The sequence below is a fragment of the Archocentrus centrarchus genome, chromosome 11, assembly GCF_007364275.1.
Source record: "Archocentrus centrarchus isolate MPI-CPG fArcCen1 chromosome 11, fArcCen1, whole genome shotgun sequence".
Taxonomy (NCBI): domain Eukaryota; kingdom Metazoa; phylum Chordata; class Actinopteri; order Cichliformes; family Cichlidae; genus Archocentrus; species Archocentrus centrarchus.
In genome coordinates, this window is record NC_044356.1 from 19,247,201 (window position 1) to 19,264,512 (window position 17,312).

General features: G+C 41.4%; 1 protein-coding gene across 2 annotated transcripts in view; it reads left to right on the top strand.

Annotated features, from left to right (window-relative positions):
- Positions 1-17,312, top strand: part of clasp2 (cytoplasmic linker associated protein 2) — a 62,539-nt gene that overhangs the window by 33,628 nt on the left and 11,599 nt on the right. Inside the window, exons 10-32 of one of the 2 annotated variants that reach the window (XM_030740747.1) lie at positions 4,099-4,172; positions 4,295-4,387; positions 4,511-4,656; positions 4,790-4,925; positions 5,023-5,093; positions 5,232-5,291; positions 5,442-5,519; positions 5,744-5,911; positions 6,835-6,875; positions 7,276-7,428; positions 8,063-8,086; positions 8,444-8,461; positions 9,468-9,569; positions 10,726-10,752; positions 12,222-12,395; positions 12,624-12,668; positions 13,916-14,023; positions 14,386-14,448; positions 15,060-15,166; positions 15,306-15,329; positions 15,499-15,654; positions 16,836-16,927; positions 17,012-17,075. In XM_030740747.1, coding sequence (XP_030596607.1) covers positions 4,099-4,172; positions 4,295-4,387; positions 4,511-4,656; positions 4,790-4,925; positions 5,023-5,093; positions 5,232-5,291; positions 5,442-5,519; positions 5,744-5,911; positions 6,835-6,875; positions 7,276-7,428; positions 8,063-8,086; positions 8,444-8,461; positions 9,468-9,569; positions 10,726-10,752; positions 12,222-12,395; positions 12,624-12,668; positions 13,916-14,023; positions 14,386-14,448; positions 15,060-15,166; positions 15,306-15,329; positions 15,499-15,654; positions 16,836-16,927; positions 17,012-17,075 — 2,024 coding nt within the window. The remainder of the gene's footprint in view (positions 1-4,098; positions 4,173-4,294; positions 4,388-4,510; positions 4,657-4,789; positions 4,926-5,022; positions 5,094-5,231; positions 5,292-5,441; positions 5,520-5,743; positions 5,912-6,834; positions 6,876-7,275; positions 7,429-8,062; positions 8,087-8,443; positions 8,462-9,467; positions 9,570-10,725; positions 10,753-12,221; positions 12,396-12,623; positions 12,669-13,915; positions 14,024-14,385; positions 14,449-15,059; positions 15,167-15,305; positions 15,330-15,498; positions 15,655-16,835; positions 16,928-17,011; positions 17,076-17,312) is intronic. The other variant, XM_030740749.1, reaches the window with a different exon arrangement.

A 17,312-nucleotide genomic window follows, 5' to 3' on the forward strand; every position in this document is an offset into this window, starting at 1 on the left:
CCCCACTTTTCAGTTTTTTATTTGTTAAAGTTTGACACATCCAATAAATTTCATTCCACTTCATGATTGTGTCCCACTTGTTGTTGATTCTTCACAAAAAATTAAAATTTTAGATCTTTATGTTTGAAGCCTGAAATGTGGCAAAAGGTTGAAAAGTTCAAGGGGGCCGAATACTTTCGCAAGGCACTGTAAATGGGATATTCTTCAATGGTCGATTCAGTCACATGATCTCAACTCAGTAGAGCAGCTTCTTAGTCAATGAAGACAAAACTGAAGGCATGGAGTCCCACGAAGAAGCAGCAACTGAAGGCAGCTGCAGTAAAGGTCTAGCAGAGCATCTCAAAAGATGAAAGGCAGCATTTGGTCATGTCCGTGGGGTTTAGACTTCAGGCACCAACTGTTAAAAACAATTCATTTAGTGGCTTCATAGTGTAGTCATTTTAAATTTTATGTTTAAAACTATCTTAACGCATTAATGCAACACTTTTGTGAATCCGCTTGAATTACAGCTGAAAGTCTGCACCTCAAGCACATCTTGACTGTTTAATTTAAAATCTACTATGGTTGTGTAAAGGGGCAAAATCAGTGACCCTAACTATAATTCACCCTCCTTATAACTGCATATATCCACTCAGATATTCAACTACTTGTACAGAAGACTTAACCCCTACTCCTTGCAGTTAAGTTGCAACAAGAAACATTTACAGTCATATTTGATCTCTGTTCCTGTACTCTGAGATGGTTTGTAAAGTACACCCTTTTACAGACTCATTTCTGTGTGCTGTTATTTAATAATTCCTAAATTAGGATAGTGGTGTCCCACCTTTTGGCAGACAAAACTAATCACTACATTTGACAAGCTGTGCTTTGGAATTTTGGTGGGGCGTTCTGACTAGCAAGTACTCACAGACCACCATAATTAGAACCAGTTGTTGCTGTTCATAAGAAATTTTTTTTACTCTTATTACAACTGGAGCTGTTGACCACCTTTGTGACAGTTTCATTAATTCAGACAAGACGTTTACATCTTCTTAATGAATTTTAATCTATTTTTATGTGATTTTTTTTTTTTTTTTCTTTTTTTTTTCTTCATCATTCTCATTTGTGAGCTGGATGTGAAATGAGCACAGTCCACATATCTGTTTCCTCCTATTTTGGTACTTACAATAAATAAAACAATGTAATAACTAACCTTTATTGTACCTTCATTGTATGTCAGGTTTTTTTTGTTTGTTTTTTTTTTTTTTTTTTTGGATGTGGACTGTGCCAGGAATGAGAATTGTTGTTAACAGGATAAGGACAATGACTTCGGGAGCTATTACAAGATGCAAAAGACATTAGTAAGCATGCCACAGGGTAACAAGACTCCCTTTGTATGGCCTCAGAAATCTGATACACTCCTGTCTGATGCTTATTATCAGTCTCATATCTGCAGTTGGCTCAGGGCTTCAGAAGATCTGCCTTTTTAAATGATTTGAATCCCTCTCTGCCGCCTCCTCTTCTCTGTCAGCTCTCCGTTCTAGTGCAGCTGGTTGGAGTGTTGTGTTTGGTCCCTCTTTGTATGTATTGATTTTTCCCATCTTTTATTCTTTTGGTAGAAAGCGCTCCTGAACCTGCTGCCTGTTGATGTTTGTGTCACACACAGACACACACAACCACTCGTAGGTGTGTGCGCTCCATAATCTGTTTTAGTGTCACAGTGTTGGCTGGAAAACCAAGATTATGTCCTTTTTCATTACAGTCTTTTAATTATGGATTGACTGTAAGAAGCTAAATCTGATGCATTATAGGCATTTTTTTTGCACACACAGAACTACAGTTCTAAAAGCTGTACCTTGGTAAGTTCGGTGCAATAAAAAGGAAGATGACTTTTGGCACAGATTTGCGATTTTTCTCACACTGTCTATGCAGAAGTTGTAGCATCAGCAACACATTAGAAGAGCAGTGGCAGATCTGGTAGCTGGCACAGGAGGCATTGAGGCACAGCATCAAGTTATATAAGATGTCTGTGTTTTGGAAGTCTAGCACACCAATCACTCTTGTTACATGAGTTATGTGAATAACTTTTAGGCTTGGGGTCGTGTTTATGTGTGCCTAGATGTAATAGGACTTGAGCCACTGCAGCCCTGTAGGGTCATTCCATGAAAACCCAGTCAGAATCACCAAATCCCCTTTCAATCAGACAGTTTTCTTTATACAATAACTTTAGCATCTTTAATGCAAAATTTTGCCTTCATATGATTATATTCGTAGGCCCTTGAAGTACAGAGGTATGCACTGAACCTTTGCACTATTTAATATGCTTTAAGTTTTTCAACATTTTTTTTTTAGGTCTCATCATTTTGAGTACTGGACATTTTCAAGTCTGGAAAAAACATTTTAACTTTAAGTGTTTTAGTATAAAGCCAAAATGATGATTTTTATTCAAAACTGTGATTATCAGTATCATAGCTTCAAAAACATAAGCAGTTTAATGGCTGTGACTAATGTCTGCAACAGAAATGATCAGTGATTCCCCAGATGTTTGATCTGTTTTCTGATCATTCAGTGGAGATAACTTCATTTTTTTTTTTCAGATTTGGTCATCTTATATGAAATGACCCTGTATAGAAAAGCACATTAATTAAAATAGGATCAAATCTGTTCCATGCATGAGACCAGTGAATGAAAAAAATCTGGTGAAACACACTCTGTGAAGTCATATCTCAGTGGGGAGCAGCTGAAACATTTTCTGTGCTTTGCTTTTCCATTTCCACTTTTTTTTTTTTTTTTTTGGGCGTTACTGTGTGGATTTGCATTTAGACGACAGTACGCCCACACAAGTTGCACACCACGAAAGCAACACTCAGACAGAAGAAAGATATTTCAGTTTGACAATAAATCTCAGTATTAGAGAAATTCCATGCAGGGAGAGTCTAAAGATGTATCTGTAAAGAACAGCTACCTCATTATTAGTTATTTCAAAGCTCAAGATGGTTGCTTTATGTCAGTAATCTTCAATCAAAGTAGCCCCCCACCCACCCACTCACCCAAAATGCTACAGCTTAATTCTCATATTTCCACATTATGATCTCCCAGGTCTGTTTCTGCGAATAACAAAATACTTTATGGCTGCAATAAAGTATTTTGTTTCTGCGAATAACAAAATACTTTATTGCAGCCATAACTGCTCACTCTGACAGCATGCCCTGCAATAAAACTAATTAGAAATGGTGATGACATGCTGGTAGGTGGCTTTCTTGACCATGCTCCATCCATGAGAGGCAGGGGATATTGCCTAGAGCTAGCCAGCCAGCTGTATCGATGTTTCTCTAAGCTCTCTAAGGGCCATGTAGAGTTTAGACATGACATGTCTGTGTGGTACAGCCTGACATCGAAGTCAACCCCAGGGAAAGGAGAAAGAGCTGCTTTTCTACCGTCCTCTTCCTGTGTTTATACTCAACTCCATGATGATAGCTTTTAGTCGGTCTAGCCCATCTCATGGTTTTCATATTCTTATCCAGGATTACCCTCAGCTCCTTCCTTGGGTCTTTTTTCCCTGCTTCTCTCTTCCTCCCTTGTCTGTTTTTCTGATTTCTCCCTGCCTCCCCGGTTAGTAGTTGTAGGAGGTGTGGTCCACAGCCCCGAGAGAGATATGATTGACATGCCAATTACTGTCAGGAAGTCCATTAGAAACACAGTCTGCTCACATTGTGTGTGTGTGGGGGTGTGTGTGTGTGTGTGTGTGTGTGTGTGTGTGTGTGTGTGTGTGTGTGTGTGTGTGGATAATTGTAAAGGTGGCTGTGTTTTTTTTTTTTCTTTGAGTTAAAGCAGAATCACACAACCATCCAGTACAGCACCCTTTGGATCCCCCAGCAAATCCATTAGTAGTATCAGTGTCTACTAACTGTGGGTGTTATGGGGAGTTTTTTTTTTTTTAAAAGCCTTTTTGTTTTCTGTGTGTCTCACATCCATTATTTCCAAGGTGATTTTGGCCTTGAAGTTGTGGACTCATGGCTGATTAAATTTGAGTGTATTATAATATAAATGAACACGCAATTGTATATTAATCAGCTCTGCTCTGATATTTTTTTATTTATTTTTTTTCTCTCCCCCAAGTGTCCAAGGAAAGTGCCGGAGCAGTTGATGAAGAGGATTTCATAAAGGCCTTTACAGATGTCCCTGCTGTCCAGGTACAATGCACACTTAATGCAATAAAACACATTCATCCATCTAATAATTTACTTAAACAGGCATTTAAAAACTAGACTGTCAGAGACATTTTACAGTCTTGTTTTCTTTCATTGTGTTGCAGATCTATTCAACAAGAGATCTTGAGGACAACCTGAATAAGATCCGTGAGATTTGCTCTGATGACAAACACGACTGGGACCAGAGAGCCAATGCTGTCAGTAGATTCCCCTTTAGTAGTTTGTGAAAATAATTTTAACAGGAGAGTAATGCATTTCCTCCATTTAACCAATATCATATTTTATTGTGGGTTTTTTTTGTTGTTGTTGTTTTTAAACAGCTTAAGAAAATCCGCTCACTGCTGGTGGCAGGGGCAGCCAACTACGACTGCTTTTACCAGCACCTACGGCTACTAGATGGAGCCTTTAAATTGTCCGCTAAAGACCTGCGCTCACAAGTGGTCCGAGAGGCGTGTATCACTGTGGCGTGAGTGCTGATGACACACTCCTCACTGGAGAGAGATTTATACAAAATATACAGTAAACACAATCACACTGCAGCACTGGTTGGAAGGCTTGTGTTGAATTTCATCTGAGCGTTCTCCGGTGTCTTCTTACAGCCACCTTTCATCAGTGTTGGGGAATAAATTTGACCACGGAGCGGAAGCCATCGTTCCCGTCCTGTTTAACCTCATTCCCAACTGTGCCAAAGTCATGGCCACCTCTGGTGTCTCAGCTATCCGCATCATAATACGGGTGAATTTCACAAACAGGATTAAATTGGTGTTGCAGGGTTTTTTGGGGGTTTTTTGGCTTTGTATTTTTTGCTCAATGCTGCCTGTCCTCTCTGCAGCATACCCATGTCCCCAGGCTCATCCCTCTGATAACCAGCAACTGCACATCCAAGTCTGTGGCAGTAAGAAGGTGAGATTAGTAAAGTCACTCAAGTCAACACCATGATGATAAGAAGCCTAGCTTCAAATGAACATAATACATTAGCTGATGTTGTTACATAATGTCTTTTGTGATGCAGTGTGATTTAAAGAAGTGTGTTTTCTCCAGGCGCTGTTATGATTTCTTGGACCTTCTGCTACAGGAATGGCAGACCCACTCTCTAGAAAGGTCAGCACTGATCAGTGGTTCAGAGGAAACCTGTGCTCAACATAGCTGCCTCATAAAAACATCACAGTGTAGGATTCCTATTAGTGTGTTTTACAAATGTGTTTCAGACTAGCTGGTTCACACTCTGTGCACCTGTTTGTGTTGTTTCAGACACACTGCAGTCCTGGTTGACAGCATCAAAAAAGGAATTAGAGATGCCGACTCAGAGGCCAGAGTGGAGGCTCGCAAGTACGGCACACACACTGAAAATTGCATTATGTGAAAGACAAGTAGCACTCAATTCCTCATCAACCTCCCCTCCCTTTAAGAATCTTCTCCTGAGCTTCCTGATTCTTCTCTTTTGCTCTTCTTAACCCTCCTTTTATGCTGCCTCTTACTTACATTTCTCTTTTTTCTTACCTCTGCTGTTTCTGTCTTCATCTCTGTCTCTTCTCACCTCCTGTCTCTTTCAGGGCCTACTGGGGTCTGAGGAACCATTTTCCAGGAGAAGCTGATGCTCTTTACAATTCCTTAGAGCCTTCATACCAGAAGACCCTTCAGTCCTGCCTGAAGAGCTCTGGCAGCGTGGCCTCACTTCCCCAGAGTGACCGCTCCTCATCTTCCTCTCAAGAGAGCCTAAAGTAATGAATGCAGTGCACCATCCCTCTATACTTAACTTTAGACCTCTATATTCACTTTAAGACTTTTTTTTTTTTTTTTAAGTGATGATAAAGATATTGTAGTCATTTTGACTTTTTAAAAAATCATTTTAAGACCCTATTTATATCTCATATCTGTCAGATACCACTGCCATACACACACATAGCTATTTTTTGCCCTGCTTATCCTCTGGAGTGGCCATTCAAGTTTAGAAAGACAAAATCTGAACAAACTTCATGATTCATTTAATTATATTATGAAACACAAAGTTTCATAACAACTATGTTCCTAGAAGGTTTTTCAGGTTATTAAACACCTTGATTTGCATTGGTCAAACTCGACTCCTATACAAGCTTTCTTGAGAGCATCAAGAAAGTAGAATGATGTGGTTTCCTGTCACGCTACATCTTGTTGATTGTTGTTTTATTGTAGAAGTATACATTCTCAGATCTGCAGTATCACAAATCTGCTGACTAAAGCTCATAATACACTGTAAACCTTTAAAGCATGTACAGAAGTGTTCGTGCTAGATCACAAAAATGTTTATTGACTAAAAATAAGGAGTTATAAAAGAGAGATTTTATTGTGGTGGTATCCAGATCTTGTGTGGTTTCTTTGGATCACAGGAGAACAGCAGATATTAGTCTGTTTGTGGTCAGACCCCATTTATCCATTCATGTGTTTTGATTACCTCTGAAATGGGTGTTCTCAAACAGTGCATGCAGAAAACTGTTAGTGAGTGAAAATCTGTTAATTAGTGAAATTAGTTTTTTTTTTTTTGTTATTGTTTGCTTGCTCTTGATTAAGACCTACTGCTTTTTTATTATTATTATTTTTTTTATTATTATTTTTAAAGTGTGGTGGTGTTACATATTGACCTACTTTTCTTTTCCTTTTTTGCCAGTCGGCCTCTGTCTTCTAAATGGTCAGCAGCTCCAGGGCGAGGTGAGTCGAGCACACGTACACACATAAACACACGTGCGCGCACAGCAGCTGGCACACATGCAAGCCCCTTTCAACACATAATCTTGTGCTCAGTTACACACGCACTGAGACAAACATCAGCTCCGACAAAAAACCATCTCCCTTCATTCCCATTTCCATCAGCTTGTCTCCTCCCCTGAACGATCACATCCTGCACACATGTGCGTGTAAACATGCGCATTTGTGTCTGCCCATTTTTGTTTTGCAGTATGGTATCATTATTGTGTTTGAATAGTATTGTGTCTGCATGTGTTTGTGATGTATGTGCGTGTGTATATATGTGTGCATATATATATATATATATCCCATCACCTCCCACCCTTTCTCCAACACACTCCTCCTGCTCCTCCTGTCCTATCAGTCCCTGCGGGTTCAAAGGGTGGGGTGTCGTCGACCTCCCTGCAGCGGTCCCGTAGTGATGTGGATGTAAACGCAGCAGCAGTTGCTAAGTACCGGCACGTCGGACAATCTGGGGGAGCGGGCCGTCTGCCCCCCGGGTCCTACTCCTCACTGGGTAAGGGCTCTGCCAGTCCAGTTAGACACTTATTCAGACAGTGCAGATGTTGGTCAGCATGCAATCAGCAGAAAATCAGACTGTAAAGAGTCTCGTCAGGTCAGTGCAGAAGAAGTGCTTTAAAGTTTCTGACAGGCTGAAGTTAGAAGTACGTCATTCTATAAAAGCTTGACTCATCTGCAGAGTAGTCTGTAAGGATGGACATCCAGACTCCCAACACTTCAGCACTTGCACTTCCCTCTCTCCTCTCCTCTCCTGCCGCCTGCTCATTTGCCTGTTAGTGTGTTTCTCTATGGATATTCTCTGTGCATGTTCTGTGGACGGATATGGTCCTCTGTGTTAGTTTGTCTGTACATTTAAATGTCGATCCCTACATCTGCATGGTTCTCTGAAAACCAGATGTTATGAGACTAATTCACACTGTGCTCCTTTCTTCTCCTGTTTGTCTTCTCTTTTTCCGTTTTCCTTATTTTCAACACTTTCCGTTCACAATCCTATTTCCTCTTCAAATTTATGTTCATCTTCCCTTTTTCATTCCTTTTCCCTTTTGTATATATAATTTCTGTAATTTTTGTTTCATTTTATTTTGGGTTTTTTCCTCCATCCCTCCCCTTCTTTATCTTTGCTACTAAAGATGATGCCTCTGATAAAACGGATGGTAAGATCATCTCACTCCACTTCTCTGTTCTTTTCCCTTTCCTCACTTCATCCAGTCCATGTTAACTCAGTTGCTACAGTGTGTGGCCACAGCGCCCCCTGCTGTCAACTTCAACCCTCACTTTTGCGACTGCTCTTCATGGACACATGGATCAAATATTAACACAGCTAAAATCATCTTCTGCTTTACTAAAGCTTAATCTTATTTAGAATATGGAAGTTGTCCATCTGCACCCACATTAAACTGCATAATTCAGCTTCTGAGGTTTTATAGGTTACTCAGGATGTGTGTGACTGTTACACACACAGAATGTGTATTGTGATATTTAAAACATGCTCCTTTTTTGTCTATCTTTAGGAACCAGATCAGACAATGGTAAGATTGTGGTTAGGTGGATGTTTGTGTGCATATTTTTAGGGATGTTCTAGATGGAAATTTTAATTTTAGTCCTTTCTTGATCCAACATTATATGTTTGATCATCCTGCTAATAAAGAAGTGTTGTAATAGAAAAATGATTTTACTTAAAGGGGATCCATTATGCTCTTTGTTATATTCTGTCATATTTATATTGTTACTATGGTGGGTGCTCATTTTAAACATGGCCAGAGTTTTAATTAGTGAGGGTCAGCGTATGTGCAAGTACCCATGTGAGCCAATAGTTTATGCTAAAGCCTCCTCTAAATGTTCTATTGTTTTTACTCTTGGCTCTGTATCCTAAGTATGGTCACGTCAGATAACACAGTCCCACCTGTCTGTTGTTTAAAACTTTCTGTTTGCAAGGGGCAGCCAATCAGAAGAAAGCTATAAACTATATAAGGGTTATGACACGTGAATCATGCAAAGCTACTTTAGTAGTCTTAGAATAAGAATATGAAATTGAAAAAAAGCATGACGGGTCCCCTTTAAACATTGGGTTTGTAAATGTGAATTATGAAGTGGGTTATAAAAGTAATTGGTTGGCTGGGAAATGAATTGATCATTCCCTAAAAATCCCTACAGTTAATCAAGTATACTCTGCATTTTAATCTGTAATGAAATAATTGTGCAAATTGCTTTTTTAGTCATCAACTCCTTCAAATATTTAACTGGTTATTTTCTGGTATTTCCTTTCTAAGACTGGTGTCTAATCCACTGAAGCATCCCTGTTGTATATATCTGTGTTTGCACTTGGTTGAGTGTGAATGTGGAGCCATTCAGCAGCTTTCAGTATTAGTGGCTTTTCATCAGCTTGTAGTGCTTCTTAGTTTCTGGGTTTCATTCAGCTGCAAACTGCGTGCGACTAGTTTCATTAGTGCATAAAATGCAGATCTGTGGGGGGGGGTTTTGTTTGTTTGTTGTTTTTTTTTGCATTTTTATGGTTGCCCTTCTACTTTCACACAGGTCGCGTACGTACCAAACAACCCTTGTCTACAGCCAGCAGCGTGTCAAGCCAGGTGGACTCACGAGGACGCAGCCGCACCAAAATGGTGTCCCAGTCGCAACGTATGTACCTCCTCACACCAGCTAAACACAGACCATGATTTAAAGCCATCTGTGAGTGAAACAAATCTGCAAAAGCAGCAGAAATGGTGAGAGCGTGAGCTTGTAGGAGTAATTGTGGTTCCTCAGCCTCTGTTTGTGGAGTTTCTTAACTTGTTGGCTCCACGGTGACGATAAGCTCCATGTAAATGTTTTTGTGCCTTCAGGTTCCGACGAATCCGATTGCACACCAGGTATTCTGTCCATGTGTGCTTGTCTATCTGTGTACCACAGTGGGAATGGTGACCCACCCGCTATTGCTCTCATTCTGATCAGGGTGTTTTGTGTAAACAGGAGTGAGTGTGTGTTAATATATGTGTGTGTTGGTGGGTGTGTGTGTGTGTTTCCTCTGCATGCTGTGTTTCATCACAGAGGATGGTGTGGTGAACTATTCATTTCCGCTTTCCCAGCCTGGCTCTGGCTATCATTCAGGTTATTAAATATACGAGACACAAGCTGCTGGGCTAGTCTTATATTGCAACGCATTAGGCAGCTGTGTGTCTTTGTGTGTGTGTCTGTGTGTGTGTGTGTGTGTGTATATATATACCTGCTCTCCAAGACATTAACTGCTAATAAGCTGCTTGCGGCCAGCTTGGAGACCAGTTTAAAAGCGGACAGTGATTGGGCCACAAACCAGTGCACCAGTTCAATCTGGACATTTAGATTGAGGGCCAAGTCTGAGTTAAGACAGTCAGTAAGATTTCCGTGTGCGTGAGAGTGAGAGTGTGTAAACATATTGCTCAGTATCTTTACTTTAAACCATTTTTCCCTCATTGTAAACAGGTTTTGGTTTCTACATATGCTCAGTCAGTTGTCCCAACATGCACTGCTTTCCTGAGTCTGTCATCTGCGGCTGGTTCAGTGTGTGTGTTTGTTTGCTTCAGCTGCATTACTTGTTTTCTCTTTAATTAATGGATTTATTTCAACATAGTGCTTCAGCTTTGCCTTCATTCTTGGTATGGAACATCAGGATGCGCTCCCTTCCTACTCTTGTTTTGTAACTCCCGTGACGCTTCTTTTGCGCTAACACCCATAATTCATCTGATTTAATCTGCTGTTCCTCCCCCCTCACCTCTGCTTTTCCCCGTTTTTTTCCCAACCAATGGGCTTAATGGCTCAGGATCTCAGTCTGCTACCCCTGTCGGTGGTAAGATTACAACGCTACTTATTCCCCCCCTCCCCATCTCTTTAGCTGTACTTTCTTTCCTCTGTTGCCCGAACCTCACTTTCTTCACATGCACGCAGAAAGGTCACTGAAAGCCCCACTCACACTGGCTTAGGCATGCTGGGATTTGTAGCCACAGACTTGTAACATGGCTGTACTGTTACCATGCTGAATACACTGCTTTGGGAGCCTCATGTTTCTGCACTTCTGTGTGTTACATTATTCAGCTGAAAAGTTGAAAAGTCACCTTTTTTTTTCCTATAAACAAATCATTAGCTGATTCAAGCAAATAATTCTTGCCATTTTGTAGCTTGTTTTCACCAGTAACCTCTTTTATAGTTCACCGTCTTATCAGTAGTTTTCTTTTTTATTTGATCATCGGCACTTAGAAAATCCACAGCTAAAAAAAGGCTTGAGATCAGACTGTGAAGTGATCTTTACTTAGAACATGTATTATGAGCTACAAAAAATGTACATGTAATGATCAAGGTTTCCACAAAGCATCGCAGAAACATCTCTTGAACACAGTTTTTGTCATTTAGATCCATTTTATTTAGTTCTGTCACTAGATGTCAGTATATAGTTCAGTAGATTATGTGATTCAGAGTGAGAATGTGTGTGTATTTAGCTGATATTTTGTCTGAAAATGAGTCTGGTCTGTGTGCTCATTTTTAGTCTTAAAGAGATCAATTTAAAAGGGACCTATTATGCTTTCTGTCATAATATAATCTGTTGTAATGGTTGGTGCTCACATTAAACATGGCCAAAGTTATAAATAATGAGGTCAGTACACAACTTTGGCCCCTGTTCAGACCTTTGGTTTGTGAGGGGCAGCCAATCAGGATAAAGTTTGTTTTAACTGGGAGAGAAAAGGCAATAAAATGGCTTGTTTCAGTCAGGGGATGACCTGAAGGCAGCACCAAGGCCACACATGATATAGAATTTAAAAAAAAACAAAACAAACAAACTGTGAATTAAAAAAAAAAAAATGGCACAATTGGAAATGAGCATAATAGGTCCTCTTTAAGTCCAGTTTCAAGTGTTGAGCACTGGAGCTTGTTCCCCAAACGTCTGTTCTTACACTTCCAGCGAAGCAGAGCAGCTTCTACTCAATGCAGCTTCAAAATTCCAGTCCAGTACCAGACAAGTGCCTGTAAATTACCTTTTTTATTCAGTGATTTGAACTGATTGTAGCTTTGCTGACTACAGGAATCCTCCCCCAGTGACATGTATTTTTAAAATACACAAAATAACAACATGTGCTTAGAAATTACCAACTGCTTTTGCCAGTTGTTTCTATACAAAACTGATCACTGATCACGTTTTCTTTTTTAAATATGAAGTTATCACAATAGAGGGGTGGTGTCTCTACAGTTTTCTTTGATAAATGTCCCCTGTACCTTGGATAATTTGTGGTTTCTGTCCTCCCCTCTCTCTGCGTCTCTCCGAAGCTGGCAGTCGGAGTGGCTCCCCCGGTCGTGTGCTGACAAGTACGGCTCTGAGCACCATGAGCTCCGGGGCTCACAGGGTGCTGCCTGGATCCAGCGGGGATGGACACAGACGCAGCCGCATCCCCCGCAGCCAGGGCTGCTCCAGAGACTCTTCCCCCACCCGCCTGTCTGTCGGTGAATAAACACTTTTTTGAACTAATAAAACTGTCTATAAATCTGCCCGTGTCTGCTGTGTACAAAACTGCTCAAATGTTACATGATATTTTGTGTCTATGAACTCAGATGACCAGTAGCTGTGATGCCTTGTAAATTTGGATCTCAACTTGCCTTTTTCCCTCCTGCTCCCTGTCCTCCTTTTCTTCCTCTGCTCCTTTTCTTTCTCCCGTTGGTTTTGTCTTATAGCTCCTTCTAGCATTAGTTCCATCTACAACGGAGCAAGCAGAGGAGGTAAGGCTCCAACCTCGACTGGACCCTCATGCCACCCTTCACTCCACCTCAATCTGCCTATTCTCATCCTCACTTTAACTCCCAAACCAACCTCCACTCCTCACACTGTCTCCATCCATCATTTAAAAAAAATTTCTCAATCATTCCCATCATCAGTCGCTGCCTCAGCTTTATAGAGCCCATAATTCTAACTTGCGTATGTCTTGGCTGTGTTCTTGCGGTGATAGGTGCCTGTGATCAGCACATGTACACAGATCATGAGTATACCTTCTCCCTCTCCTTACTAACCTGTTTTAGTGGCTGGTTGAAGAAAGCTTCACACAGGATCAGAAAAACTTCATCTCTGCTCAGTAGACTTTTTGGCAGGCCATGATTAATGCTGATTTGCTAACTAGACGCTGAAGCTGATGAACAGAGCAATGAACAGTGAAGTTGATTGCGGTGCTACTGGATGAAACACAGCCCCTTCCATCCCTTGATTGCTGAAACTATCTCTAATCACTTTCTTTTCTGTCCGTCTGTTTGTGTGAGAAAAAGAGACACAGTGAGCACTTGTGTATATGAGACTGTTGAATCCAGCTGTAAAGATGATAAAAGTCAGGTAATAAAAAATGATTAGACAAACAGAAGAAACTAAATATGCAGAAATTTTAATGATTTAATTTAAGTTGATGAATTTATTGTTCTACTATCTTGCAGGTGAGCGCTTATTATTGTAATGCTAAAGTAGTAAACTCTGAAAATAAACCCAGGTATTCTGTGTTAAAAAGTGTAAATAATTTGTTATTTTCAGTGTGATTATTCATAGTTGTTCCTGTTAGTTAAAAGAAACAACTGGAAGATATTAGATGCTTGAAGGTGATGGGCCCACATCTTACAGGTTGAATGACATGTTCAAAATAATATCAGTGGTTTGTTTATTGAAAATAATTGGTAATCTTGGCACTAATCAAGAAAATTACAAATGCAGTAATTTTACAAAATCTGCTCTCAGCCCTCTGAGGTGGTACCTTTTAACATCAAGGGGGGAAAAAAAAAGGACCTGTGCTCACTTGTGCCTGTTCTGTCTTATTTATGTCTTTATCCATGTTCCTTCCTCTTTGACTTCTTTGTCACTGCTCACTCTTCTTTGTCTTCTTTATGTCTCTTTGTGTACTTTTCTTCCCCTTCCACTTCTCTTCCTTTCCCGTCTTCCTCTGTTCTCTTTACTATCCTGCACTCTGCGGTTGTTACCTGGGTGGCGTTAGCTCGGGGCAGTCGTATCCCGCGGCCCAGTATGAGTCAGGGCTGCAGCAGAGAGGCCAGCAGGGAGAGCAGCCGGGACACCAGCCCCGTACGCTCCTTCACACCCCTTGGTGAGTAGCAGAAAGCAGACAGATACCTGAGAGGATTGAGCAGGATATCAGAGAAAAAGAGGGTCTCTGTAGTGAAGCTTTTTCTTTTACACATGACTTTATTCTTACCTTTTTGATTTTTAGTTTAAATTTGAATCCAGTAGCTTTTTAATTTAAAAAAAAAAAAAAAGTTCATGAACCTCAACAGTTTCAAACATATATGAGGCAGGAAAGCAGAAAAACAACACTCGCATGTTTTCCAGCCTTTCTTTCTGTTCTCATGCACTACTCGATAAGTGTGAGTTTGTGTGGTCTTGCGTTTGTGCGTGTCAGTCCTAAACTTTGTGTGTGTGTCTGTGTGTGTGTTTTAATCTTGGTTGCAGCGACACGGAGCTACTCTCGCTCCACCGGAGCTCTCCACACACCTGATGCTTTTGGGGCTGCAGGTGAAGGCTGAGTACATCTTTCTCCGTACCTCACCCACCCAACCACTTCAACTGATTTTGTCACTGTTTTCTTTTTGTTCTCTTTAGTTGCAGTTCATGTTCTCCTGCATTTTACCAGCCCGTTTCTTTTGTCGTCCATCAACCTCAGTTTGTTTTTTTACATTCTGCTCCAGGATGTCGAGCTCTCCACTGGAATCGCATGCTTCCACCCATTCAGTTGCCAGTTTATAACCATTCTGCTGGTTTTATCAGTGTCTTTGTCTTCTTTATTTAGCCCTGTCCCTCCTCTGCGGGGACGCCAACATGCTCTCCTGTGTTTTATGTCAATCATGCTTTCTCCCCCCAGTGGCCTCTACAATGTCACCTAACACGTCATGACATCAACTTACAGGGTTGTCTCTTGGGAAAATGTAATGTGTGAGTTGTGTAAATGTCAGGGAATGGATGATGAGGAGAATGACATCAACTGTGGATATGTGAGAGGCAGCTTGCTGAGTGGGGGGGCAGAGAGTTTGCAAACTTGTTTTATTCGAAAGTTTTGCTCAAGTGTTTAATCTGTTATCTTTCTATCCATCCTTCCTCTCTGCCGCTGGCTCTCTCTCTGTCTGCAGGATCAGGTTTTGGCATCAGTCAGTCGAGCCGTCTTTCTTCTTCAGTCAGTGCCATGAGGGTCCTGAACACTGGCTCGGATGTAGAAGAGGCTCTTGCAGATGCACTGGTATGAAAATTCAAGTATTCACATAGAGACATGTCTACAAAAACTCAGTGTACATTCCAGTAACCTGTCACTAGCTCCAAGACTGTGTGTGTCTGTGTGTTAACTAAACCCTAATTCTACCTTTGTTTAACGCTGTCAGCTGTTGGGAGACATGAGATCTAAGGTCAGCTTTCTTCTCCTGTCTCTTACCTGTGTGGTGTGTTTGCATGCGTGTGTGTGTGCGTGCGTTTCGCTTGGTTTGTGTTCTAGTAAGATGTGCCAGCGCATGCTTTCTTCCTGTGCTGCTTATTGGTTTTTATTTTCAGTTTAATGTCATGCCCTTTCTCTTGCAGAAGAAGCCAGCACGGCGGCGGTATGAGAACTACGGCATGTACTCCGATGACGATGCCAACAGCGATGCATCCAGTGCTTGTTCAGAGAGATCCTACAGCTCCAGAAATGGAGGAGCCATCCCCACCTACATGAGACAAACAGAGGATGTAGCTGAGGTAAGTAACAACAGCAAAAAAATTGATACTGTGATGGGCAGCTTTCTTTTTTTTTTAAACCCAGGTCCTTAAGAAATATTAAGTTAAATTTAGATGGCTTTTTGATGTCTTTAGCTACTGTGAGAATGGCCTGATTAAGGCCCTTTTTTAAAAGTTAGGCTGGCACAGGAAAGGAAAGGAATATATTTTTAACAGCTGAGACCTCAAGGAGTACCCATGAAGGGTGGGTGGTCTTCATTACTTGCATCAGTAGAATCTATGCACTTCCAATAATATTGGCTGCCCAGTAGTAGTGCCTCAAGCGTGGAAGACCAAGGCCACCCTCCTCAGTTGACTTGTAGACATGGGCCTTAGATAATCTGTGTGACTTATAACCCTGCATAAGCGGATAATGATGTACTTAAATGAAGTTCTTACAAAATAAACTGCTGGGGTGGTGCCTCTGGATTGACTGACAGGGTGGTGGTTCCCATCTTCAAGAAGGGGGGACCAGAGGGTGTGCTCCAACTACTGGGGGATCACACTCTTCAGCCTCCCCAGGAAGGTGTATGCCAGGATGATGGAAAGGAGTTTGTCCATTATTCAAACCTCGAATTCAAGATAAACAATATGGTTTTCATCCTGGTTGTGGAGTGCAGGACCAGCTCTTTTTCCTCTCAAGGATATTCCCCATCCAGTCTACATGTGTTTTGGGGCATCGTGTGGGAGTTGCTGCAGGATTATGGGGTGTCTGGCCCGTTGTTGTGGACCATTCAGTCCCTGTACAACTGCTGCAAGAGCTTGGTCCACATTGCGGGCATTAAGTTGGACTTGTCTCCAGTGGCTATTGGACTCCGCCAGGGCTGCCATTTGTCACTGATTCTGTTCATTTTATGGACAGAATTTCTAAGCATAGCCAAGTGGTGGCCTTGGTGGCCTCAGAATCTCATCTCTGCTGTGGTCCTGTTGGCTTCATCAGCTCAGACTGGAGCGCTTTGCAGCCAAGTGTGAAGCAGCTGGCATGAAAATTGGCACCTCTAAGTCTGAGGCCATGCTCCTCAGCTGAAAAAGGGTGGAATGCTCACTCTGAGTCAGGGATGAGTTGATGCCCCAAGTGGAGGAGTTTAGGTGTCTCGGGGTCTTGCTCATGAGTGAGGGGAGAAGAGGGCGGGAGATTGACAGACTGATTTCTGATTTCCCAGGTGCTGAATCGTTGTGCCAGTGCCAACTGGTCTGAGAGAAAGGAAGGGCTACTGGGCCTTCAGGCTTTGCTGAAAAACCAGCGCACCCTCAGGTCAGCGTCAGATCACGCAGGCATGTTTTCAGTTAATAAATTCATAGATGATTTCCTTCTAACTGCTGGTGTTTTTGTCTGCAGTCGGGTTGAATTGAAGAGGCTCTGTGAAATCTTCACCAGGATGTTTGCTGACCCTCACAGTAAGGTATGGATGCATGCAGCATAAACACTCACACAAAGACACAGCACTTATTTACAATACCATGGCACAAGATTCATTATTCACCTGCTTTGATTTTACTTTTTCAAATACTTTGTTTATCCCATCGTCCTTGACTGTACCGGATTCTGCCAAAACACAGAAAGTGTTATACCTCTTTAAAATGCACAAACACACACACTTTAGTTATCACATCTTTCTAATGAATTCATTAATAAAGAT